At 53.1% G+C, this 26,785-nt stretch overlaps 2 protein-coding genes across 6 annotated transcripts in view; one reads left to right on the forward strand and one right to left on the reverse strand.

The window, feature by feature from the left end:
• Positions 1-4,766, forward strand: part of MTMR3 (myotubularin related protein 3) — a 76,633-nt gene extending 71,867 nt beyond the window's left edge. For all 5 annotated transcript variants that reach the window (XM_071445752.1, XM_071445751.1, XM_071445756.1 and 2 more), the window contains one exon: positions 2,556-4,766. In XM_071445752.1, coding sequence (XP_071301853.1) covers positions 2,556-2,727 — 172 coding nt within the window. In that variant the 3' untranslated portion in view covers positions 2,728-4,766. The remainder of the gene's footprint in view (positions 1-2,555) is intronic.
• Positions 4,767-8,184: 3,418 nt separating this feature from the next.
• LOC139598861 (acyl-CoA dehydrogenase family member 11-like) lies at positions 8,185-25,854 on the reverse strand. Its single transcript, XM_071445759.1, is given in 16 exon segments — positions 8,185-8,915; positions 9,189-9,255; positions 9,965-10,136; positions 13,478-13,539; positions 13,542-13,575; positions 15,435-15,542; positions 15,907-15,999; positions 17,043-17,183; positions 18,121-18,220; positions 18,481-18,575; positions 19,271-19,429; positions 19,528-19,661; positions 20,041-20,158; positions 21,180-21,279; positions 21,889-22,121; positions 25,446-25,854. Coding segments are annotated over 16 exon segments (2,022 nt in total). The 5' UTR covers positions 25,740-25,854; the 3' UTR covers positions 8,185-8,803.
• Between the last annotated feature and the right edge of the window lie 931 nt (positions 25,855-26,785).

The raw sequence follows: 26,785 nt of genomic DNA on the forward strand, positions 1-26,785 counted from the left end.
CCTGAGCTCGGGACAACTCCCAGAGCCTGGATACACATAGCCCCATGAGGAGTTAAAATGGACTCAGGGTTTCAGGTCTGGCTCAAATCTCCCTGTAGGGTCTTTGCTCCTTCAGCTTCCACATGTGCAGTGACCCAGCTGTTGGTGAGACCAACACCATGAGTATCTCTGTAGTAAACATTTACACCCTCCCTGGGAGTGGAAATGAGTTGAACCCCACAGTGTAAGGCCTTGAGCAGAGTAAAACCTTCCAGCTTCCTTGGTTGCCAATGTTTGCTCCCTCTGCCTGTAGCCCTGAGCTCTCTCTCCTCCCTGCAGGGACACTGACCGAGTTGATCAGCTCTGGTGAGCATTTCCAGCAGCCTCTGTCCGTTGTCTGTCAGCCTTTCCTGGGTGACTTCTCCCAACTAACTCAGCTCTTCTCCCTCTTTGTTTCTCACTTGCCTGGAAATCACCAGAACTAAGCTGGGGGTGGCCAGCACGAGCTGCTGGGGGTTGGATCTGTGTGAACAGCCCTCTCTCCTCACAGAAAGGCTTTTAGGACTTGGCTTTTGGGAGCTTAACTGGGATGTGGCTCAGACTAACACTCACTGTCAGTCCATGTGTGTACTGCTCACTGACAGGAGATTGTCTTGCAAGTTTCATGCATTTATTTTTGATCATTTCCCTTTTTTCCCCCCATATTTTTGGGAAAGGGCTATGTGTTACCAAACAATTCCAGTATTGCTATGCAGGGTGTTGGCAAAACCTGCCACTTGTTTTAGAAGGACTGAAAATCCTTCCATGGCTGGAACAGGTGCCACAGAGCTGATGGAGGGTCAGGATAACCAAAACATGCTGAATATCTGAGATTTGGGATAAGGAGAGGAGTGGGGAGTGTGGCTTTCAGCCCCCCTTTCTCAAATGAGCAGCATCCCTTTTCCAGCCTGTTTTTTAAAGTCTCTTTTTAATCTCTGAAGCAAAGCAGAGACCACCAGGATAGAAGGATGAGCTGTCCAGAGCTTTCCAAAGCAGTGTCAGAGCACCATTGTCTAGGATAAAACAACAAAAACCCCAGCATATGTTAGGAATGGTGAGCTCCAACAAAGAGATCCTTGTTTTAATCCCTCTGGTTGGTTTTCCCCTCATCCATCAGTGAGCTACTCTGGGATAATCATTCCTTGAGCAGGAGATGGGGCTGTGGGAGCTGTGTGGCACCTCCCAGGGCTGTTCCCACTCCTGCAGGTGCTTCTGACAGGGATTTCCAGCAGGGCCCTCCAGTTTCCAGAGCCTCTGCAGAGGTTGGTCCTTGTCAGCCTTCCCGTGCTGGGGTTCCAGCTCCAAGGCCTGGAGCGCTGTGTGGAACTGAGGAAATGAGCCCACTGAGGTGGGAAATGGGATTTCTCTGCTGTTCCTCTCCCCATCAGTGACCAGCAGCTGGAAATCTCCTTTCTTGGCAAGGAAGGATTAATCAAAGCTGCTGGGTGTCAGCAGAATTCCCTGGCAGTCTCTTGGCAGCAGCAAATCTCCAGTGCAGAACAGCAACAGCACCAAATCCTGATGCCAAAGAGTTAATGGAGAGGGCAAAACCCGGGTCCCTGGAGTGCTGCTCCCAGCTCCTTGTAGGAATTGAGGAGGACAGGGCACACAGGGCTCCCAGGTTTGGGGGGGCTGTAGAAGGTAATTAATTAGGCAGTAACGAGGTGCATGTGCCGGTGCGGCTCCGCCAGTGCCGGGAATGCTGCGCGTGCCCACCCGTGCATGGAACACCTGCCTGCCCACCCCGGGCTTTGCATGTCCCTCCTTGGCTCAGTTTCCTGGATGCAGGAGTGTGGGACTTCTGGAGTGGCTGTGGGGGCAGTGGGAGGATGGCAGCAACTGAGGGCTTTGACATTTCCATGTTTAAACCTTTCCAGCTCTGAGCAGAGTCCAGCCTGCTCCCAGCACATCCTCCTGTGAGCCAGGGCTGGATCAGCTGTGTGAGCAGGGCCAGAGCCCCCCCATTCCCAGTGTTCCCCACATTCCCCAGGGCCTGGCTCAGAAGGGCCCGTGCTGGCTCTGCTTCAGCCCCTCAGCCCTGTGCCCCAGCGTGGCATTGGCATCGTGCTGGAGCTCCTTTACAGCACATCCAGCCTGGCAGTGCCCAAGGCCAGGCTGGACAGGGCTTGGAGCAGCCTGGGACAGTGGAAGGTGTCCCTGCCATGGCACTGGGTGAGCTTTAAGGTCCCTTCCCACCTAACCCATTCCATGGTGAATGGCAGAGAGCTCTCTGTGTGACAAGAGGGCACAGCCTGTCCAGCCTGGCTCAGGGCAGTGCTGAACAGAGGCATTTAATGACCTGCAATTCCACACTGGCCCTGGCTCCGTGCTCCTTCCTGTGCCCAGTCCCTGGATCTCTACTCCATACGTAGGAGGGAGGAGCACAGACACTGGAGCTGTCCCTGTCCACGCCCTGGCCTGCAAGGACGCATCTCCCCCATCCCAGCACTGGGAATATCTCATTTTACAGCTCAGGTAACTTTCTGAAACTCCTTCTGATCTTTTCTTTTCCATTTCTCCTCTGTTCCTGATGCAAGGAATTGTGGCAACGTGTTCTGCTCCAGTTGCTGTAACCAGAAGGTGCCCGTTCCCAGCCAGCAGCTCTTTGAGCCCAGCAGAGTCTGCAAATCCTGCTACAGCAGCCTCCACCCCGGCAGCTCCAGCCTGGACCTCGAACTGGACAAGCCCATCACTGCCACGTCCAACTGAATTCCTGGCCTGGGAGCGGCGGGGGAGCAGCCGGGCCGAGCCTTCCCCAGGACGCGCGGATCCGGGGCCGAGGCCGGGAGGCTGCGCTGGAGCTGGGGCCGTGGGCGCTGCTTGCTGGGACAGACCTCGAGGATGGGATCCTGAGGGATTCTCCTTGTCCAGCTCCTCCCCCTTTCCTGCCTGTCCTGTCTGTGTGTCCGTGTCCCCGCGCGTGCGTGTGTGTATATATAATAATATATCTGTTTGTTTGCGGGAGGGCCCTGGAGGTGGGGAGGGAGCTGGTGAGAGCCAGGATCCCTGGGGTATTTATCTGTCCCACTGCAGAACTGCTGCAGACCGAGGATTTTGGGGAGCAGGGAGCAGAGGGAGCCGGGCCGGGCCGGAGTGCAGAGCCTGAATAGCTGCAGCCTCCAGTGCTTTCAATCACTCCTGTATTCCAAACCCGAAACTGCTGTTTGGGAACCTGTTGCTGCTAGAAGAGGTGGGAATCTCCTTCCCCAGAGACCTTTTCCCTCTCTGTTCTCACAGTGGCTGCGCGAGGGGGTCTCAGTCAGGTTCCTGCACTGGTGGCTCTGTACGTGCACACCCAATCCGTGAGGTCTGAGCCCTCACAGCGGGAACACCTGGAATGCTGGCTCAGGAGTGCACGTGCTGTTGGTGAGAGCCGAGCCAGGCGTCACACCGGGCCTTGCCAGGCGTCTGACCATGCAATTCCTGCTTCAATCCAACTAGGACAGGAGCAGACCTCTGCCTTGTCCTTGCCCATCCGTGTGAGCCCCTCTGGGAGCAGAGCATTGCCATGGTCAGGTCCTGGCCGGTCACTCGCACTTTACTGGACGATCCAAACTGACCGAAGGCGGCCGGGACCCGCCGGAGCCGCGGGGCTCGGCCTGTGAGGATTGCGCTGGTGCTGGGCACCCTCCTGGGATGCTCCTCCTTTCCCAGGCTGTGTTCAGTGTACTCCAGATAGGAAAAGCTGCCTGAGGAGCTTAAAACAATCCAAAATACATTATGGATTCCCCTTCCTCCTTCTGTTCCAATCAGACTCACCTCACTGATGGGTGAAACTCCCAAATACCCGTTTGTAACCAACTGGTAGGTGCTCATCCCTTTCCCTTCCCATAAATCCTGCTTAGTGCAATCTGGCAAGGAGGAAGAGTAGATCCTGCTCACAGTGCATTCCCTAGGCACAATCCCAAATTCTCTATGGTATTCCCAAGAATCCTGCTGGAGTATTTGAGAGTTCTAGATCCAACAGCTCAAAATCCAAGAAACCTTGGGAAAGGAGCATTTCCCTTCCCTGGAATGTCACAATCACATCATCCAAAGGGAGGGTCACGTGGAGAAACCATCTGGCAGAGCTCAGTGGGTCTCCAGGGAGACACTGAGGTGGTTGGAGTGTGCCCTTCCCAGCCTGCCAGGATCCGTGCGCTGCCGTGAATGCCCAGGAAGGAGGAGGCTGCGTCCTTGTGGGAAAGGGCTCTGGGAACGGACGGAGCATCTTGGGATCTCCCTGGCACAGGTGTAGAGAAAGAGACACTGGAAGTGAAGTGAAGGATGGGGTTTCCAGCCAAGGCAGGTTTAGGATCTGTTCCTAACCCGGCGGTGGGGGCTGGAAGAGAGGCACAGGCATCGCTGTTGGTGCAGAGCAGGACGAGGGTGGCGAGGGGCAGGTGGCAGGGCTGGGGTGGGGGGACACCCCAACCTCGGGTGGCTTTGGGTGCAGAATCAGCCGGAGCCTCCGCACGTGCCAAGGGGGTCTGCTCCAGGCTGGGGCTGGGATGTACAGTGTGAATAAAAGCTTGCAGCTCTTTAGGCTTTTTTGGATCGATGAAGCACTTTTTTTATTAATATTATTTTTTCTTTGTATGTAAAGGAGGAAGCCGTCTCTCCGTAGCTGTGTACAGAAATAACCCTTCTCTCCGCAAGAGAGTAAAGTGCTCCTATATTTTTCATTTTTGTCAAAAGCGAGAAGTAAATACTTTAGAATTGTTAAATATATAAATAAAAGTGAATAAAGTTTAGACTTTTGCATGGGAGCATTTGCTAACACACTTTCTAATTTTTTATGTTTCTTCCCCGTCCCTCAGAGGGGACGTTATTGGAACACCAAGGCCTTGGAAAAGGAGGCTGCAGCTGCTGCCCTTGGCTTTCTGTTCTATGCTGTGCCTTTCCAAGGAACAACAAACTGCCACTCCTAAACTTAAGACAAAAAATTAAATCTTAGGCTTGGTTTTCCTGGTGCAGGAGTCCCAGGAAGGGGGAAGCACACAACACAGTGTGTGCCAGTCTCAGTTTCCTCCATAGTGTGTTTTTCTTTTTCCCCTTGACCAGCCATGGTATTTCAGTCTGGTGATGTTACCCAAATACAGGAGCAGCCCGGATCTCCAGGGAATTCCCCTGCTTTCCGTGGGGTTTGGCAGTGGAGGCTCCATTCCCACTTGCACCTGCCTTGTCCTGATGCTGGATGGTGGAGCTGTGGCTCTTTGGGAGCAAACCAAACTCACTCAGGTTAAGATCTCTTTGTCCCAGAAGGTGGAGAACTCAACTGGTGTTTGTCCTGCACAAGGATTATTCCCATTTTCCAAGCACTGCCTGCTCATTCCAGCTGTGCACAGTCCTCAGGCCCCCCACCATCATTTATTTCTTCTTTTACATATTTGAGGATTTGCCCTGAATTCCTGGGGGTCTGAGCAGCTGTGAGGGACCTTGAGCACAATCCATCTGTGATTCGATGGTGTTCATCAAATCAAAATAAACCAGGTTGGGGTAGAGCTGCTGATGGAATCTGGAGTGGAAAAGAAGCAGGAATCGCGTTTGATGCAGTGTTTCAGTTACACCTCACAGTGGGATTTCCTGGAGCTCCTCTCATCCTTGAGTTTCTCCTGAGGGCTTTCTCAGGAGCTCCTTGTCCTGCAGATGTTACAGCCCCGGGCACAGCGCTGCCGGGAAGTTTCTGCTCTGGGAAGTGCCGAGTGTGGGTCTCTGCCCCGGCAGGGGGATCGGGGAACTTCTGAGCTTCCCCAAGGTGCAGAAGGGCTCCTGCCAGGGGCAGCAGCTCTGCCCGAGGAGGACACGGCTGAGGTGCCAAAGCTCATTTCCCCGTGCTCAATTCTTCCTAAGGAGCCTCCTTCCCTCTCTCCTTTGTCCCAGCTCCCGCACAGCCTATGGGCCTGTCGGGACACCGGCGCTGCTGTCGCGATAGGCGGCTTCAGTGCTGCCCGCGGCTGTGGAACAACCTCCTGAGTCGGGATCTCAGACAGGGTCAGGAATCGCCGGGAGCTGAGGGCCCCTCTCATGCCAGGGTCCCCTGCTCCCCCACGGGGCAGAGGGAGGTGGCACTGGGTGGCACTGGGGGCACTGGGGGCACTGGGTGGCACTGGGGGCACTGGGTGGCACTGGGTGGCACTGGGGGCACTGGGTGGCACTGGGGGCACTGGGTGGCACTGGGTGGCACTGGGGGCACTGGGGGCACTGGGTGGCACTGGGGGCACTGGGTGGCACTGGGTGGCACTGGGCAGGAGGGATCTCACCTGGCAGGGCTCAGTGAGGGTGGTGGAGGCAGGGGCAGGGTGGGGAAGGGAGAGAAGAAGGTGTTTGGGAACTGCTCCACAACCCGGGAAAGGCTGCAGGAGGGGGAGGAACCCTGCCCTGGGAGGGGTTCCGAGGTGCTGGGAGGCTGCAAAGGGCAATCAATAACCACGGGCGGGAAGCTGAGCAGGTTCAGGGCCTATCAAACAGTCCTGGAATTACCCAGGATGAGGTTTGGAGTCAGCACTGAGCCAAGGGCAGCTCTGCAGGAGGCCCAGGTGTTCCCCAGGCTTGGAGCCGCCCATCTCTTCCCACAGAGCAGCTGCCACAGCTCCCATTGTTGCATTTTGGGATTTCAGCTCACCATTCTTTGCACTTGGACATTTTATAAATGCCGCTAAAGTTTGACTTTATTATTTAACAAATCTGCGTTTTAAACCGATTTCCCACAGCTCTGTCACAAAATGATTTTCAGACCTTGGAGTGGCAGCAGGTGATGGGTTTGATTGTCCTCTTTTTGGGTGGGATTTATATTAAAATGACATCTGAAGTCTCAATTACTTACTTGAAGCACATGAAATAGTTGAAACCATGCCAAGCTCTGAGGACAGAGCTGTTCAGCAGCACTGGAAGTGTCAGACCCTCATGTGTGTAACAGCCTTTATTCCTCTGTAGCCTCAGAGTGACTATTTAGATCCTAATAAATCTATCATTTTCCTACACAGTGATGAGTTCATAGTCCCTTGTTCTCTGAGTTGGTGCATCTGCAGAGCTCCCAGTTTGAGGGGCTTATTTTTAGGCAAATTACAGCTCATGTATGAGGAAAAATTAATCCTGGTGTTCAGAAATGTAAAATAGGCTGGGAAAAGGGGAAGCCTGGATTGGCAGCAGTTGGAGATGAGCCCTAGGGAGAGCAGGGGATCCCAGCCCTGCAAACACTTCCAGCACGTGGCCTTTCCCTCCTGGGTCACATCCACCTCCTGCTGTTGGAGCCACGGGCACAGCTGGGGGTGGATGTTCTGCCATGGTCACTCAGACCCTGCCCTGCTCCCTCTCTTTGCTGCTCCCTGAGCTCTACAGGGCACAGCAGCTCCTGTGCACTGACCCTGTGAGATCCCTGACACCAAACTGCAGGGACAGTCCTGGTGCCAGGACACAGGGAATGGCTCCCACTGCCAGAGGCAGGGATGGATGGGATATTGGGAATTGGGAATTGTTCCCTGGCAGGGTGGGCAGGCCCTGGCACAGGTGCCCAGAGCAGCTGGGGCTGCCCCTGGATCCCTGGCAGTGCCCAAGGCCAGGCTGGACACTGGGGCTGGGAGCACCTGGGACAGTGGGAGGTGTCCCTGCCATGGCAGGGGTGGCACTGGATGGACTTTAAGGTCCCTTCCCACCCAAACCATTCCATGATTCCATGATTCTGCGATGTAGGAGATTTTCCAAACCCAAATGTTCTTTATTCTCTGCAATCACAGACAACAGAAGCCCTTTGCTGCTGGGGCTGGTTCATGGCATTTGGGTGATTTCAGGGAAGCTCTGCTTGGCTCAGGCTGTGATCCCTGTGCCAGGACACAGGGAGCCCATGGAGCCTCCCTTGCTGTGTCCTGTTGGGATTGCTCCACTCTGCTCCTCCCCAGAGCCACCCTTTGTGTCCTCCTGGCTCTGCCATCTCTGAACCTCTGGACAACCCCAATCTCAGCACACAGCTCCTTCCCCCTCTTCCCACTCAGTGTCTGGCTGCTGCAGCATTTCCCAGCTATAAATTCCAGCTGTCTTCAGTCTATTAATCCTTTCTTCTTCTATTAGCAACTTCTTAATTAAAAACTTGTAGCCAGCAGGGCAATACCAAGCAGGTCGACTGATGGGCTGAGGGGAAGGAGAAGCCCACAGCCAGTGCTTAGGTGGAGAATTACTGGATTTCAGTCCAAAACTTATGTAGAATTTATGTCAGGATGGATTGCAGCATCATTAGGACACATGCATAGGGAATTAATCCACTTTCTGAAGGCCAGAGAGAATAAAAATCCCTTTTTTCTTCAGAAAGCTGCAGTTTCTGAGGTCAATGTTCACAGCCACAGTGGGTGGAAAGGGCTGCCCCTGGAGCAAACCCCCCCCAGGGGTGGAAGTCTGTGGTCAGCACTGGAAAGCAGGAAGGTGAACAGGGAAAATGGTGGATTTCTGGATTTAATCAGCTTCAGATAACTTTCAGTTTGATTTTGGTTGGTTTTCTTAAACAAATAAGAGTGTCGGCACTTGAAGAGCTGCTGCTTCCAGCTCTTGTCTGGATTTTGTCACTGGGGCTTTGCCTAAAGCACTGTGAGAACATTCCAGCACCTTGGAGTGACTCTCGGGGCTGTGTCTGCACTAGGAAACCTCAAAGCCGTGGATTTCAGCCCGGGGCAGGTGGGGGTCGCTCCTAAAGGATTTGGTTTCACCCCCTGTGGAACGGAACATTCCACCACACCTGGAATCTGCAGGTACCCGAGGATTTGGGGGATTGTTTGGATTGCAACCCACCTGGTGTCCGTGCGGGGGCTGCGGGCGCTCAGAGCCGGCTACTCCCGAACACCAGGGCGCTGTCCCGGAGCGCTGCCCCGGCCCCGTAGCCGCCCCTCGCTGACTCCGCGGCCACCGGGCACAGCTCCTGCTCGCACCACCTGGATGGAGACAGCGCTGGGCTCTGCCGGTCCTGCCACCCGCGCGGGGCTGGTGCCGAGCCCAGCCCGGGGGGATCCCGCCCGTCAGTGCGGGAATGGAGACGGCCCGAGCGGGGAAACGCCCCGGGGCTGAGAGCAGCCGCTGCTCGCTCCCAGCTCTGCTCGTGGGCCTGGCCATGGCCAGGGCTGGGATCGCTCCGGAGACGGAGCAAAGCCTCTGGCGCTGCCCATGGAATCTTCCAGAACAGTCGGGGCGCGCTGGGCTGTGCCTACCTCAGGGCAGCGCAGATGTCTGTGGGGGAAGCGCCGGGCCGAGCCGCGTGTTCCATTAACAGAGCTCCTGCAGGGGAGGAGGAGGAGAAGGTGTCAGCATTCCCAGGCTCTGCCAGAACAGCCCAGGGCTCAGGAACAAAGGCTGGTGGTTACTCCTGAGCAGTGCCTGAAGGCTGAGCTGCTTCAGCATGAAAGGTGGGAACTGAGCTCCAGAGCTCCACCCTTGAGCCAGGTGTGAATCAGGTGCCTGTGGCTGATTCCCAGCCCTTTCCTGGTCTGAAATCCATCAGCACAGCATGAACCTGGAGCTGCTGGAGTGAGTCTACAGGAAACTATATGGAGGTGCTCCAAGGGCTGGAGCCAGGCTGGGAGAGCTGGGGGTGCTCACCTGGAGAGGAGAAGGCTCCAGGGACACCTCAGAGCCCCTTGCAGGGCCTGAAGGGGCTCCAGGAGAGCTGGGGAGGGACTGGGGACAAGGGATGGAGGGACAGGACACAGGGAATGGCTCCCACTGCCAGAGGGCAGGGATGGATGGGATATTGGGAATGAGGAATTGTTCCCTGGCAGGGTGGGCAGGCCCTGGCACAGGTGCCCAGAGCAGCTGGGGCTGCCCCTGGATCCCTGGCAGTGCCCAAGGCCAGGCTGGACACTGGAGCTGGGAGCAGCCTGGGACAGTGGGAGGTGTCCCTGCCATGGCAGGGGTGGCACTGGATGAGCTTTGAGATCCCTTCCCACCCAGCCCATGCCATGGTTCTGTGATTCCTGGGTTGCCCTGCCTGTGTAGATCCGTGCCAGGCTGTAGGAGAAGTCCCTGGCTGCCATCTCCATGGTCAGTGCCTGCTCTGAGCCCGTGGCTGCCATGAACTGCCGGAGGCTCCCGATGGCTTCCTGTGCCCTCTGCACAGCTGGGGACAGCTCCTCAGTGCCTGAAGCCAGCTCCAGCTTTTTCTGCAGAGAGAACAACCACAGGAAAAATTCCAGTGTATTTGCCTTGTGCCAGGGAAGGGGCTGCTGGGACCCTGGGCACACCCAGCTGCTGACAACAAACTCAGATCCAGGTGGCTGCCACTGGCACAGGGGATGTGCTCAAAGGAAGCTCCCAGCCCTGCCTTGGGGAGGGAGAATTCCCTGTGACCAGAGCCAGCACGTTGCTGTTTCCATTCTGGCTTCCCAGCTGCACATGGAGACCAGCTCTCATCCCCAGTTTTCTCTAACTCTATACCTGTATCAGGGCTAATTCTCTCAGGATTATATAATGGCTTGCACAAATATGCTCAAGCTGTGTCCAGGCAGGAAAATTCACATTTAAAGGAGCTTTCCTCTCCAAATTGTGTCAGTGGGAAAGGCCCCAGGACAAGAGGAAATGGCTTCAAGCTCCACTGGGAGAGGTTCAAGTTGGATATTAGAGAAAATTTCTTCACTGAGAGGGTGTCAGGCACTGGCACAGCTGCCCAGGGCAGTGGTGGATCCCCAGCCCTGGAGGGATGTAAAAGTCATGGGGATGTGGCACTTGGGGACATGGGTATGTGGTGGCCTTGGCAGTGCTGGGGAATGGCTGGGCTGATCCCAGAGGGCTTTTCCAACCTAAAGGATTCTGTGATTCTGATGGAGATTGGGAATTTAACTGTGCCAGCAGCACTGCCTGAAATCTCCTCTGGCTGAGCCGAGCTTCTGTTCTGCCACATCCCAAATCCCTTGTGCAAGCACCAGGGATACCCTGCTGAGAGTCTGGAATTGTTCTTTGGGCCTGGCATTCCCACACTGTTCATCTGTGTCTCCTGTGTTGTTCCCTGTTAGGAGGAGTGGGACACTGCCTGTGCTGGGGGCTGGCCCTGCCTCGTGGGCTGTAGTCCCATCTTCCCTCACTCCAACCCCTCTCTCTGCAGCAGGACTGAGGGATCAGCTTGGAGAGCATCCCCAAAGGCTGGATGTGAGCAGCACAGCGTGGTGGGAGGTGCTGTTCATTAATTAGCTCCATCAATAACCTGCAGACCAGACTGAAGCCTGTGAGCAGCAGCTACACAGAAGGAATTTTTTATGTTTCTCAGGCTTTCAGTGCCGCAGCTCCTCTTACTGGACCAGAAATTCCATCTGGGCTGGGCTGAGCCCACGTTTGCTCTGTGTTCTCTGAGTGCTCAGACCCCAAACTTCCACACTTCCCAGTGCTGCTGTTGCAGGCTCCAGGGGCAGAAACACCCCCAGCATGTGCTGGTCAAATACAAGAACGACTCCAGTGCCAACATAAATCCCATAAACCTCCAAGCCCATGGAATACTAATGAGGTGTTCTGAAGTAGCCTTCAGAGGTTGTTGCTAATGAGGATCACAGATCCCAGAGGCATCAACTCCCACAGTTTGGGTGGGAGCCAGCATGGCACCAGCCAAGCACAGGGACACCACAAACACCTGCTGCTTGTGGCTGGGACACAGACATACTGCCACAGCTGGAGGATTTGAACACCTGGAAATGTGGATCAGGAATGTAAAAGCATCATTTGTCCTTAAGGGATAAAAAAGACCTTGTATTTTCTCTGCTTGCCAATATTTTTTTTTCCAATTGCACTTATTCCTTTCCTAAAAGTCCTTCATCTCCTGGAAGGTTTTTCCATGCTCTCTCTGCACTTGGGCTGGAGAGACTGGGAGCTGCTTCAGGGCAATGCTCAAGGCAGGAGCAGCTCCTGTTCTCTGCTGGTTGCTCTGCTCCAGCTGTGGGTGGAGGCACACACAGCATCACTGCCCCACCACCCCTTACTGCCTGAAAGGATCAGCAAAGGAGCTGCAGAGCTCCAATAGTTCTGATTCCCTCTGGTTTCATGGAGGCATTTTAAGATGCTGCTTGTTTGTTTGCTCTCACTGGTTCCCAAGCCATGTGGTCAGAGTGGTTTTTACTTACAAGATTAATCATGAGTATCTAAAAATACAGTGACAGGAGGAACATCCCAACCAGGGCTAAAAGCACAATTTTGTGTCAATGCTTGGAGTGAACACATGGCCCCACATCAATAACCTCCATTTGTTTTCCTGCTGCCTGAAAATTGGGGTTGTGGTCTGAAAAGGACCTGAAAACACTGTCATATGTCTGAGATTGCAGGGCTGATTTACAGCCTGAGTTACAGCCTGAATTACAGCCCTACACAGAAATTCTTGAGGCAAGAGTTGATTCTGAGCCTTGCACGACATGTGCGGGGCTGGTGCTGAGACCCTGTCCTGGGATGTGCCCAAATTTCACCTGAAGTGACTCAAATGCAACAATCAACAAAGTGCCCTGAGCTATTTTAGAGGCACTTTTCAGATTGTAATTGAATTTGAAAGTACACCCAGGGCTCTGGCTCAAAATTCCAGCTAATAAAATTTTAGTACAACACAAACTGACTGGTCCTGTGCAGTATCCACCTGAAATTCTCACCACAGCACAGCTGCAAGTCAGGATGTGTCCTGGACTGATCCCAAACCATGGCCAGCAGGAGAGGGGGGAGAGGGGGGATTCTGCCACTCTGCCCTGCCCAGGTGAGACCCCACCTGCAGAGCTGCCCCAGCCTTCGGACCCAGCACAGGAGGGACCTGGAGCTGCTGAAGAGAGTCCAGAGGAGGCCACAGGGATGCTCTGAGGGCTGGAGCTGCTCTGGAGCCAGGCTGGGAGAGCTGGGGGTGCTCACCTGGAGAGGAGAAGGCTCCAGGGACACCTCAGAGCCCCTGCCAGGGCCTAAGGGGGCTCCAGGAGAGCTGGAGAGGGACTGAGGACAAGGGATGGAGGGACAGGACCCAGGGAATGGCTCCCAGTGCCAGAGGGCAGGGATGGATGGGATATTGGGAATCAAGAATTGTTCCCTGGCAGGATGGGCAGGCCCTGGCACAGGTGCCCAGAGCAGCTGGGGCTGCCCCTGGATCCCTGGCAGTGCCCAAGGCCAGGCTGGACATTGGGGCTTGGAACACCCTGGGATGGTGGAAGGTGGCAGGGGTGGGATGAGAGGCGTTTTTAGGTCCCTTCCCACCCAAACCATTCCATGATTCCATCCCTGTCTCTCACACTCACTCTTCTCCCCAGGATTTCCAGACTCATAACCTCTAGACAAGGTGGTTTGTCACAAACTCACTTGTGTACTAAAAACCCTAAAAATTCATCTTCTCATAGTCATATTGTGCAAGGATGGGGAAGTTCTCTGTATTTCCCTTTTCCTGATGATAATTACAACCCTTGGTTCCTGCTCCTGATCACAGCCCCAGCAGCACTGGGCATCTCACTATCAGTAGAGACAAGTGATAGAGGATAGAAGCAAAACCTGGAGTTACCCTTGAAATGACTTTCAGAGAACCAAGAGCTGTACAGGTACTAATGCTGCTTTCTGCAAAGCCTCTGACAATGGGCACAAGTCCTGCACACTGAGAACCTTGATGGACAAACATAAAATAAATTGTACTCGGTTTGTGTGCATCAATAAAAAGGAAATGGATTGGGGCAGTAAAAACCCCTTTACGATGGGTTAAATTATTTCCTCAGTAGACAGGATTGGGAGGAATGTTTCAAAATGAACCAGACTCTCAGACTGAAAGAATTTGGACACCTGGAGCTCAGAAAGATGTTGTTTATCACCTGTGAGTGAAAACCTGATTCTGGTGTAGAAACTCAAGCACGTTCCTGCAGAACTCTGCAGACAGAAACCCCTCCCAGGCTGCCTTTCCAGCACCTGGCTGCCCGAGGCATAAAGGAAAAGCTTAAACTGGCCAGCTCTGATTCTATCCAGAACAGGAGCATCCACCCTGCTGAGCCCAGCCCAGCCCCTCTCCCTGACATACAGCAGCCTCAGGGTGACAGGGACAGTAAAGGCAGTGGCATTGCTGGAATTTGGAGACCTTGAAGCCAGCACTCCCCTCCCCCTCCAGCCTCACCCACAGCGTGATTGATGGGAGCACTGAGGAGCTCGTTAATTAATGAATCTCAGTGCTCCTGTTTCTGCTCTGCAGGTCCCTGCTCTGCATCACGGGCTGTGCTCCCCCATGCTCCCTGATTATCCAGCTGTTGAGCAGCTGGAGGGGCCCTCCCAGCTGCACCAGGGAGCTGCTCCAGGGTGCAGCACAGCACCTTTGTGAGCTGTTTGTTCAAATTAGTGTTCAGTGTAAGACTGTGGGGGCTGCTTCTTTCCAAATTATTTTAGAGCCTACCCACAGCTCCTTCCCCATCCATTACCTGCAGTGTCAGCCTAAGCAGCTGTTTGCCAACAGCTGGATTTGCCCCCAGCAGATGTGCTCAGTGCTGCTCCTGAGCAGATCTGGCTCCTTGTTTGGTGCTCAAATCATTTGAGGTATTTCTCCCTTCTCAAAAGTTGTCTGAGAGGATGGCAAGGGGACCCTCAGCCCTGGAGGTCACAGAGGTGCAGAGAGCACAGCTGAACTGAGGGGTGAGATGGGACACAAGCTGCCAACTGCAGCCACTGTTAGAACTACCCAGGCTCTGGAAAGCTCTGCCCAGTCCCCAGTGCTGGAGGAGAACATTGTGCCAGACTCTTCCCTCCTCATGGGGTCTGGGTGGGAAGGTGAAGGCTGCACACCACCAAATCCAGATGCCCAGGATTCCCTTGCTGTGCCTGGACTAACAAGATCTGGATTGCTGTGTCTGGATGAATAATGTCACCTCTGAGACAACACCCTCTGATCCTGCCTCCTGTCTCCCTTTTTGGGGTGCTCCAAGGCAGGAGATGCTCCTTCACCTTCATGAAACTGAGCTGCTTTGAACTCCTGTCACCTGAGCAGCTTTAAAAGTAGAGCCAGAGAACAGCAAATCCAAAGAGGCAGAAATGGAATTCCTTTGGCTCTTTCCATCTTTTCAGGGAATAAAAATAGAAAGTCATAATGCAGTAGATAGCCCTAGTGAGGTTCAATATTCAGCAGTCCTGTGGTGATTTTCCAGTTAAGAAACAAAACCACAAAATTATTTTGGATTCAGGAAGGTGAGTCACATTAAAAAAAAAAAAAAACACTTATTTTGCTACCTGTCTTGAGGAACTCTGACAGTGCCAAGCTCCCCACTGCTGAGCTGAAAGCACACAAGGATCTCAGGATTAGCACTGCCTGCATCCTGCTTTTGGAAGAGCTATTTAAGGAGCAGAATTGTAAGACACAATTCCAGTTGTTGGAATACTTGTCTAAAGCTTCAGTTTGGGCCTATTCCCTGCCAGCCTCAGGCAGGAGCACAAACCCCAAAGAAGGCTGTGCCAGGGTGAGGCTGAGCAGAGCTGCAGCTGTGGCTCACCTGCAGTGTGGACAGGAACACAGCCATCACCTGCCCTTGGCTCTTGGCCAGGGATCGCAGCACATCCAGGGACAGGATATTGGTTGTTCCCTCCCATATGGACAGCACCTGTGGGGAAGAGCATCAAGGAACCTTTGCAGTGACTGCAGCAAAGAAGTGGAGTGGGAGGGAACAGAGACACAGGGCAGACACAGGGATACCAAGGATATCTCCAGAGATGTCTTGTCTCACAACAAGTGGAAGGGAGCAGTGGAGCCCAGCTCCATTGCTGTGCTGGGGAACAGCCTCAGCACCAGGAACACACCCTGGGGGTGACTGGGCTCAGCAGGAGGGCAATGAGGGAGGAGCTGACACACCTGGAGTCAGAGCCTGGGAGGGCTCTGTTCTCCCTTGAGTGTGTCTTTAGCAGGGAACCAGAGTGCTGTGCAGGGGACTTGGTGACACACAGGACCTTCTCCTGCCACCCTCTTACCAGAGCATCCCGGAGTATGACTGGCAAGCCTGTGTCCTCCATGTAACCTTGGCCCCCAAAACTCTCCATTGCCTCAACAGCCACGGCAGAAGCCTGCAAAATGCAGAGAGCTGGCATGATCCACAGTGCCTGAGGGGAAAATCCAACCTCCCACACCACACAGCAGCTCCTGCTGGGATGGGCTGACTGGGTCCTGCTCATCTCCTGAGGCAGGTTGGTCATTACCTGCAGGAGGAGCAGATGGGAATTGTTGCATTGTGATTTCAGGGTTTACCTCAGAACCCCGGGTCCCTCCCCTGGTAATTCCCTCCCAGGTGTGTCAGTCACCTCTCCTTCCTCCTCCCAGCACTGTCTGTCAGTCCTGGCATTCCAGAAGGGCCTCGAGTGATTTGCAGATTCAAAAGATGCCCTCTACCCCTGGGGGGCATTGGGCCATCCAGGTGTCCTTTGTCCCTTTGTCCCTCCCCTCCTGTCCCTGCTTGGTGGCTCCCTGCCCCTTCCCTGCCCCTCTCCCCGGGGTTCAAAGGAGCAGCAGCCACGGGCTCAGGGAGTTCTGTTGGAGCTGGTGCTGCATTCAGAGCCCTGTGGGCCAGAATAAAGCTCTGGATCCAAACCCTCCATCAGAACCGACTCCTTTCCTTCACCATCACCCTAAAGCTTCTCTGCCAGAGGGAAACCTGAGGAGCAGCCCCTGTTATGGGGGGAAGCTCCATCCCACAGCCACCAGAGCTCCTGCAGGCCTGGACTTGTCTCCAAGGGCCCAGCTGCAGCATCCAGCCAGCCAAAAGTGTCTGTGGGGTGAAACACCACACACCCAGGCAGCCAAAAGTGTCTGTGGGGTGAAACACCACACACCCAGCCAGCCAAAAGTGTCTCTGGGGTGAAACACCACAGTTGCTGCTATTTGGTTCAGCAGGAAGGGCCAGACAAGCTCAGGCACATCCCATCTGGCTATATTGGTAATTATTCCAATAGAGAATGAAGCCTGAGTGACACTGAGAGAGGACCTACAGGAGCAGCAGCCTCCAGAGCAGGAATTGCTGCAGGTCCTGCTCTCACTGCTGTGTCACTCACTCCTCTTCCCAGCTCTTGCTTGCCAACATTCCACACTCTGGGCTAATCAATCTGTTCCATACCTGCTTCCCTGTGTACAGTTTGGCCACTGGGATGAGCAGCCTCAGCAGCAGCTGCTCCTGCTCACTGGCCAGGTTGGTTTCAGCCAGGCCCAGCAGGCGAACGATGTCCATGAGCAGCAGAAATGCCCCTCTCACCTGCACCTGTGAGCAGAGGACAGCATCACTGGCAAGGGTCTTGGACTCTGCTGACTCCAGGGGTGAGATTGCCTTGGGGTAAAATGCCACCCCTGCCTGCTCAGACCCACAGCTTCAGAGACTCTGAGCAGCCAAGGCACAAAGTATGGAATATTAAAGGCTCTCTGCCACTCTTGGACACTATGATGCAGTGAAGGGGGAGTGCATTACATCAGGCCTACTTGAACATTAACAAAGCTCCTAAAAGGCATCCAGGCTCCAAATCCACATGTTTTCAAAAGGTAATGGATGTGAGATGATGGTCAACCTCTGAGCACCAGCTACTGCAAAGTCTGTGACAGATTTCTTCCTGAGCAGCTTACTTCCCTGGCAAGTTTTGATTTGGGAAGCATCAAGGTACAGAGCTGTGTGTTGTGGGACAAGGTAGGATCTGCCCTTCCATTCAGAGTGGGAGTTCTGCCACAGGCAATGAGATGCAGGAGCCTGAAGTCATGTTTGACAGATGCTGACCACCTTCCCCCACCTTGCAAGAGAATTTTTAAATACTGTTTACAGCCCATCTCCTGGGGCAGGAGTCCCAGAGAAGTTGGATGAGCCCATACTAGTCATGGACAACAGTCAGGTGACTGTGGTGTCAGGCCTGGACCCTGAGGCAAACACCCAACTTCAGAGGTCATGGCTTATCATAGTAAGGGCACTCCTTTCTCTCAGAGAAACTCCCAGGTAATTGTTTAGGATAACTTGAAGTCCAGCAGAGGAGTTAGGTCTGTTATCAGATCAAATCCCACTATAGTAAAACAATTCCCTTGCTGCATCCACTTTGCTCTAGCAGGAATGGCCTCCTAAATCTGAGTGCAGGCAGGCTGGCTGTGCTCACTAACAGCTCAGGATCTCTGCCCTCTTTTCTTCCCACCAGGTCCAGCTTGGCTCCCAAAAGCCTCACCTCCATCCGGGCTATTGTCTGCACGTGCAGGGGATGGTCCTTGAGCAGCTTCCCGAAGGCCACGCGCTTGCGGGCGTAGTCCCTGCTCAGACTGATCATCCTGGAGGATGGGAACACACACAGGGAACAGTTACACCAGCAGCTTTCCACTTCTGAGCATTCCCTTCCAGTCCCCTCCACCATAAGAGCCCTGCTCAGCTGTACCACACCTGTAAAGGTCACCCACCCACAGGTCACCCTCCTCCTGCAGCACTGCTGGCTCCAGGCCTGTCCACAAAGGGGACACTTGGCTCAGTGCCATGCAAAGTGCTCTTGTCCTGCTCCTTCAGCCCTGGGGGGATCTGTGCTGCCTTCCTTCACCTTCTCATGGAAGCCACTGCACCAATGACGTTGTGGATCCGAGTGATGTTCAGCATGTTGGAGATGGAGGCCACTCCACGGCCCTCTGCAGAGATCTGCAAGGAGCAAGGGCTGACATGAGCCTTCCACACCCCTTGGGTAGGGATGGACATGGGAATGTGTCAACAGACACATGGACATGGCTGTCCACTCTGTCCCTGTCTGCCCTCAGGCACTCAGAGACCTGCTTGCTTTAAAATACATTTGTCTCATTTTAGCCAAGTCTGTGGTGTGATGTGGCTGCCCCATCCCTGGAAGTGTCCCAGACCAGGCTGGATGGGACTTGGAGCAGCCTGATCTGGTGGAAGGTGTCCCTGCCCATGGCAAGGGCTGGAATAAGATGAGCTTTAAGGTCCCTTCCAACCCATCCTATCCTGGGATTCTGTTTCTATGACCAGAGAAGTGGCTTTTGGAGACTGTGTCAGCATGATCAGTTCTGGTCCCTGCTGCTTGCTCCCACCTGCACACTACACAAACTGTCCCTCTGCTGGCTCAGGAACCAGGATTAGAGAAATGATCAGCCTAAAATAACTTTTTGTTATTGTTGTTGTCTTCTCTCACATCTTTTCCTGAACCCTTCTCACCTCTGCCCCACACAGAGCCCCACCAGTGATTTGTTCTGTGATGTGGACAGCCAAGCCACAGAGGTGGAAGAGAGGAAGTTTTTCAGTTGGGATCTCTGCTGAAAGCCCCAGGAGTGAGTGCCATGCCAGGGCAGCCCAGTCCCCAGGGCAGGGGAACTCTTACACACCAGCTCTGCTCTGGCTCCTTGCAGCCACAGCTCTGCTGTTGCCATCTGCCTCGTGCCCAGCTTGTCCTTCAGCCTTTGCACCTGGATGTTGTTCAGCTTCCCCTCCTCATCCCGAACCCTCAGGAAGAACAAGGACAGGCCTCTGGAGCCCTGGGTACACTGCAAGGCACAGAGAGGATTTTATTACAATGCAACAAGGAAGAAAAATAATTCCCCTGCTCCTTCCCCTGGTTCCCCAGCCAACAGAACTGGTTTACCTGTCCTTCAGCATCTGCTATCCTGGCCAGGGTTAATGCCATGTCAGAATCAGCTGCTGATGTGAACCACTTAAATCCATACAGACGATAGGTGCCATCCGGCTGCTTCCTGGCCACGGTCTCGGTGCCATTTGCTGAAAAAGAGGAGAAAATTTCCTGGTCTTGTGGAAACTTCTGTGTCAATCAATGCTGATTTTACAGCATAAGCAGCAGCTCCTTTAGGGCACGATGAAGATGGAGCATGGGTGAGCTGTTAATCTCTTTCATTGACCCTCGATAAGAAATGCAGTGTGTATAATCCAGTTCTTCAGGAGCTACCTCAGCCAAGAACACAAAGGGTTCTGTGTGCACATGAGGACAGAGACTGGGTCTTTTGTTGGTTAAAAAGCAGAGCTGTGCAGAGGATTTGGATGATTTCTGCTGAAGTCCTAAAGCTCCCTGGCTTGTTAGGTTCCCCACATCCTTTGTGTTCTGTTCTCACTGCCACCCCTGCTCCCACCCCACAGCACGTACCGACATCGGAGCCACCCCTTCGCTCGGTCATCCACTGGCCAGAGGTCCAGAACTTCTCAGGGTCACGGGATGTCAGACGGTCAAAGGCATTTTTCAGAGGTTCAGGAATACCCAGTGACTGTTTGAGGGGAGAGAAAATAAACTGAGATGATCATAACACAAGAGTTGACATTATACAGTTGCCTTAACTGCTGTGTTCAGGGCTCAGCCAGGCCAGTCTGGAAGCCAGTGTCCTGCACTGCAGAGGATCTGCAGGTGCTGCTGAGAGCCTGGGAGCCAGCACAGCCCCCACCAGCTCCTGCAGCAGTGTGCAGACAGAAGGTGCAGAGCTGTGTTACAACACCAAGTGCTGACCATCCCTATCCCCTCAGATTTCTGGAGAGAGAGGTCTCAAACAGCCCATGTGCCAGGTTCATGCACGCTGGATGTCACCAGCACCCAGGGAGCTGCAGGGGAGAGGGAACTGCCTTGTGCTGCTTTAAGTTATTGTGAATTTAAATGCCCAGGGTTGGCTACCTAAGGGATATTTTCCTCTGAATCCTACATAGCCACTGAGGCAATGCAAAGGGGGTCACTAAGATGCAGAGCCAAACGTTCCAATTGGTAAAGTCTTGGTGGTTTGGTGAATTTATGTCAGGTATGGATCTGGCCTATTATATCTAACTGCCACTCCAGATAAATATGGGAAAACAAACTGTCTTGTAGTAAAAATATATTCCTAAGATCATAGAAATACAGAATGGTTTGGGTTGCAAAGGGTCTTAAAGCTTGCCCAGTGCCCCCCCTGCCATGGGCAGACACCTTCTACTATCCCAGGTTGCTCCAAGCCCTGTCCAACCCGGCCTTGGACACTTCCACTTGGGACACCTTTCCAGCTACCTGCAGTGCCACAGGTGCCATGTGCAGCAAAGGCCTTATTGAACATAGTGCTGTCAGTGAATATAAACGTTGGCATGGGCACAGAGGCTTTGTACCTCATGGAGAAAGGCAGTGGGAGACAAAGCTGAGTCACAGAGCAAGGAAGGGCTGTGCCCAGAACCAGATGGATCAGTGCTCCTCCATCCTTGGCTGGTGCTCCTGCCTCTAACCTGCAGTGCCAGGACATGGGCTGTGCCCTCAGGGACCAGCCAAGCTCATACCTCAATGACTTTGGCTGCCCCATCAGTCATGGCCAGTGGACAGCTGAAACCTCCAGAGGAGCTCGAGAACAAGTACAGTTTGACAGCCTGGTACAGGCGGCTGGGAGAGGGAGAGACAGAGGGAAAACAGATGGGTTACACAGCAGTGCAACAGCACGAGGATAAAATACCTCAAGTGGGAAGAGAGGAAAAATTACAGCCAGCACCGGTGAGGATCAGACCACTCATTTCTGAGAGGGCAAAAAACTGTTCCAGCCAGGAAGAGGGAAGAAGAACAGCAGAGTTTCTCAGTCCCAGTGGGACAGCCAGCACCAGGCCAGCTTGTGCAGTTTTTAACAATAAGAATTGTGGGTCTGTCTCCATGGTCTGGAATACAAAACACCTGTGAGTGAAATCCCACATCTTCAGCTGCATTACAAGTAACACTCACAAAGCTGGAGTGGTTCAGGGAACTGCCAGGCCCCACAATCAGGAAGGTGACATCAAAGAATATTATGATCAAGTGTGGGCCATTAGTTATGGCTTATCATTGGTGAGGTGGAACATTGCAGTGGACAGAAAGAGCTGCTGGGGACAGCAGGAGGTGTGCTGGTGTCCATGCAGCATCTGCTACTGGTTACACAATCAGCTCAGTCCTGCAAAACGCTGAATAAACCTTGCTAAGAATAATCAGGAAGGCACTGAGTCATTCCCAATTTGCCCCAGTTACCTCCAGTTGGAGTATCTTTTCTCATAGGCCTCAGCAATCAGCCCTTCTTCTGCTGAAATCTCCTTCATCCTCCTCCACGCCGAGCAGGTGTGGATGTGATCCACGCGCCGCCCCCAGGCATCGAACTGCCGGAACACGGGGGGGTTCAGCTCACATTCCCAGCTCAGAGCCTGGATCTTGGTCAGCAGGCGGTTTCCAAACCTCTCCAGGTCCTGATGCACCTCCTCCAGGACCTGTGGAGCAGCAAGGAGAGCCCTTCAGCACATCCCAGCCTCAGTCCCAGCTGGAAGGGCAGAGGACTGATCATGCTGTCCTGCAGTGCCAGTGGTCTCCTGCCATTTGGCCCTTCCATGCATTCCATAACACAGCACGACAGCTCCCTCAGCCTCTGCTGGCACAGCTGTGCTCCGCTGTCACTTTTTTCCTCTATTTTCCCTCAAAATCACTTTTTCAAGTTACTTTTGGCAGCGTGTCTGGATTTCACAAAAGACAGAAGCACTTTAGTGTCAAGGCTGAGAATGACACAGATGCACACAAACAGGGGGGTTGGACGAGACGGTCTCCAGAGGTCCCTCAGCCACTCCAAGATTTACTGCTGGAGAAGAATGCCAGGGGAAAGGCTGCCAAAACTGGAATGCCTTCATCTGTACAGGAAAACTTCCACTGGGCTCAGCAGCTACCTGCCTGTCAGATTAGAAAAGGAGGGATGGAGCAGCCTTTTCAGCTTCAGCCTGGCACACAACATGTCTAGATTCAAATTCCCACCCTGCACCCAGGCATCTTTCCTGAAGGATCCCTCCTGAGGGATTCATGTGCCCTCGTTTCTGCTGGGCTTGGCTGACCTGCATGGAGTAATATGTCTGTAGTTAATGGAGGGAAACCAGCACTCACAGAGGAGTGATTGATTCCAACCCCCTCAGATCCCTATTTCAGGGTGACAGGAATTGCCTTTTGCAAGTTCTCCTCCATGTCTAGGAGTAAAGCCAAGTGAGGTTACCCAGATTTAAAAAACCTAAATATTAGATGACCAAAATCAGGCAAGGAGGACCCAACCTCCAGCCCTGTTGGACCTCATTGGCCTAAACACATCCAAGACTGTTGGGGGTCAAAGAATCACCTGATATGCTTCCATGAGAGGAATATTTTTTGCTGTTCTCTGCCTCTCAAGAGATGCTCATTCCCTCCTCAATAAAATAATAAAGGAGGTGAATGCCATAATTGCTGCACCCAAAATCATGCAATTATAAACCCCGTTAATTTCCTGTTGATGAAATACAAACATGGCTTTTTCCTTTCCCTGCCTGTTCCTGTATTGACCTTTCATTCATCTACACCCTGTGTGATTGATTCCTTCCTCCCTCTGCCACTCCATGTGTGTGATGAGGATCAAACACACATTCTCCAGGTGCCACTCTGGAAATCTCCATCCTCAGACCAGCCAGTTTTCCTTCAGCAGAACAACAAAACAGTGTTAAAAATCACAAAACAAGCCAAAAACCATGCAGGAGAGCCTGTCAGCTGCTCCAGCTCATGTCACTCCCATATTTACCATGGGCATGCACCTCTAATCTTTATCACTGTTTGACAATAATTTGAAGGTTGTTTCCGAGGCATAACCCAGGAATCCAAAGTTCATGGACTTTGCTGAAGCATAAGACTCTTTGAACTGCTGACCTGGTGGGTTTTTGCAGGCAGAAGAACATGAGTCTGCCAAGCAGATCTCTTGGTCTGGGTTCATACAAGGAATTCATACAACAATCCCTTCACCATCGTCCATATTTCCTAAAACCTCCCCACTGCTTCACTGGGAGCTCATGCCCTGACCACACACAGCCTGCCAAACCACCAAATTACCCAAAAAAATGTGTTTATTTCCAAGGTGAAGGAACAAAATCAAAACTCCTACACTTGTGACTCCTGAATGTCGCACACAGCAGCCTCAGTGTTCCAAAGAAAGGACACTGGGATGTGGAGAGGACAAAAACATTTGGGTCAGGGCTGAGGCTGCTGGGTGGTCTCGTTCACTCTGATCTGTCCTTTGATGTCCCAAGCATGAAGATATGGGAAATGTGCAAATTAATGCACATTAGGAGTGCCAATAGATATCCTTTATATTAAAGGATGTATTTTCAGGGCAGCAAAGCCTGACAGATCCCTCTTCACAACACCCAGAAAAAGCAGATAGATGCTTAATTCAGTCTTCTCCTTAAATCACCTTCAAACAGAGAAAGAAAATTTTTGTGCCAGTTCAGGAAAATTTCTGTGTTTGACATGGAATAGCACAACAGGAGTCAGCCTCCAGCTTCGGTGGGACACCCAAAGCTTCAGGGGTTGCTGCTGTCCTAGAGAGGAAGGTGTTCCCATGGAGAGCAGGCTCAGTGCTGCAGGCAGCAGCCCAGGCTCTCCTTTCCTGCAGTGAGGCAACACTGCCCCGCTGGGCCTGAGTGAAGAAATGAAAGGAAAATCTGCTCCCGGTTCTCTGGGAGATTTTGGAGGAAGGAGTGGAAGCAGCCTCGTTGTTCTGATCCTTTTATTCTTTAGGAGACCTGAATCATGCTTCTTCCAAAGGTGCAGATTAGGAGCAGGACCTTCATGGTTACCCAAAGGCATCCTCCTTTCCTGTCTTCTCTTCTGCCAAGAAGGCCACGGTGGTGCTTAGGGAGGCCTCATTCCTCTCTTTTGGGATGGCTGTGACAAGCTCCCAGCACTGTCACCTCACTCTTCCCACACTGTCTCTGCCAGGCCTCACAGACCTGGAGAGCAAGCAGGGGAAGTGGGAGCCTCACTAAAAGCCAGGTCCCCTCCCCTCTGATCATCTGGTGGCTTTAGGAGTCATGGCATTGCTTCTGCTGGAATAAATCATGGAGAGAGGTCACACTCTGCTCCATGAAAACTGCTCCCTGAAAAGTGGAAAGCAGCTGTGGCCCTTGGGGTGATGGCAGAGGCCAGGCAGAGAGGTGAGCCTCCTCCCAGGGGTTCCTGTAGGACTGGAGCTCACAGCACAGACACCCAGAGCTTGGGGCCTCACCCCCTCATCTGCGTCCCTGCCATCCATACAGAGCCTTTCCTGGCTGAAAAAATGAACCCAGAAATGCCACCAACCTGTGCTGGGAGCAAGCAAACCCCAAGAGGCCTTTCCACCTTCTTGAGTACTTGGCTGAGAACAGCCCCAGTCCTTAGGAATTTTCTTTAAAATCCCTCTTTCCCCAGGAAGAGAGGTGGAGGAACAAAGCAGAGTTTACAAGCATCTCAGTCTGATTCCTCTCTCAGAAATTCCTTTCTCTACATGACCAGACAACAAATGCCCGCACTGACAATCCCAAAACAGCACTGCAACACTCAGCCCAGTCCCAGGAGCCCACTGAGCCATTGCTGTGTGTGTCCTGGCAGTGTTTGTCACCCCTGCCCTCAAACACTACAGGTTTTAAGGAATGCTGATAAATTCCCTCCAGTTAAACACTCAAAGGCACAAAAAGGCTCAGACAAATGTTCAATTCAGAGTCTGAAGCAGCGACTCGGCAGAGTCGTGGTGGGTACACACAGGAGCGCAAACTGACCTTGGGAGGAAGGTGTGTTTTCAAGTAACTCTGTAGCAAAGTGTCTTCCAAGTACTGGTTCCCAGGCTCAGGCTGCTCTTGGAAGAGGCCCTCTGTGTCTCTCCTTGCGAGGTGCATTTCCGAATCTTCTAACACTTGTTTTTCCTTCATGCCGGCCTGTTGCTCCTGCCCCACAGTCGTGTTGATTCCTTTAATAGTCAGCATTTGGCAGCTGCCCCAAGGCAGAAAGTGACCTGATTGCCACGACTTGCAGGTGACACTGGATCTCCACCAGGGCAAGCGACAGGCAAACATGATCCCGCACAGCCCCGGGGGTCACGCCTACAGCTCTCACTTGCAGACACCCTTCCTCGCCCGACAGCAGCACAGTCCTGGTGTGTTTGTGTGTTGTGAAATTATTCTTGTAAAATCAATGAGGTCTTCTCTCCTCCCTCAGGGAGGAGCTTTCCAGCAGCTGTTGTTAACTGAACTAGGGAAAAGGTCTTGGGAAAGAGATCAGAAAACGGTCTGGAAAAACACAAGTGTGTTTGTTGTCCTATCAGCTGGGCAAACCATCATAACTGGACAGACTGGCATTTCCAGAGCTGGGGGACGAGCATCCCCCTGAATTGCTTGGAGTAGAGATGAAAAGGAAAAAATATGTTTCCTTATCTGAAGGATAACAAATTGCCTGGAGATGGGAAGAATTGGTTTAGGCAGATTATTCTGTAAATAAGATGCAAGTGAAACAGAACCCAACTTCCTTGCCTAGATTATGACACTGGCTCCAAAACACTCTGCTCTTTGTGAAGTTCCTGATGCCTTTGAGTCGTGATGATACCAAGTCTCCCTCTCCCTAGAAAAGTATCAGAGTATTCTAAGAATGTGGATTTGATTAACTTCAAACTGCACCTCCTTTGGGGTTATATGCTGCTAATAAACCCAGTATTTTACTATAAAGTGATTTTAAACACGTATGATACCACACTACTGCCCCTGCCATGGCTGTGCCTTTGCAGGACTTTGTCCTGCCCGAATTCCTGGGACAGGGCAGCAGGGATAGGGACAGGGACGGAGATAGGGACAGATAGAGGGGCAGAGTAAGGGCAGGCATAGCCATGTGAACGGGAACAGGTGACAAGCCGCGAACAGGGGCAGGTGCAGGGCAGGGTCAAGCCTCCGCCTCAAGGCTTGGGCCGCCCCCGCCGCCTCCCGCCCTCAGCACCGCCCACGCCCGGGGCTCCGGCGGCGCCGTGGTCGAAGGAGCCCGCGGAGGGCGGTACAGGGGTGGGCGGTACAGGTAGGGGAACTGCCCGGCCGGACTGGGGCGGGACAAGGCTGTGCTTTAGGGGAGCCCTCAG

Source organism: Agelaius tricolor, unplaced genomic scaffold, assembly GCF_023055355.1.
Source record: "Agelaius tricolor isolate 1412-34295 unplaced genomic scaffold, bAgeTri1.0.p SCAF_20, whole genome shotgun sequence".
NCBI lineage: Eukaryota > Metazoa > Chordata > Aves > Passeriformes > Icteridae > Agelaius > Agelaius tricolor.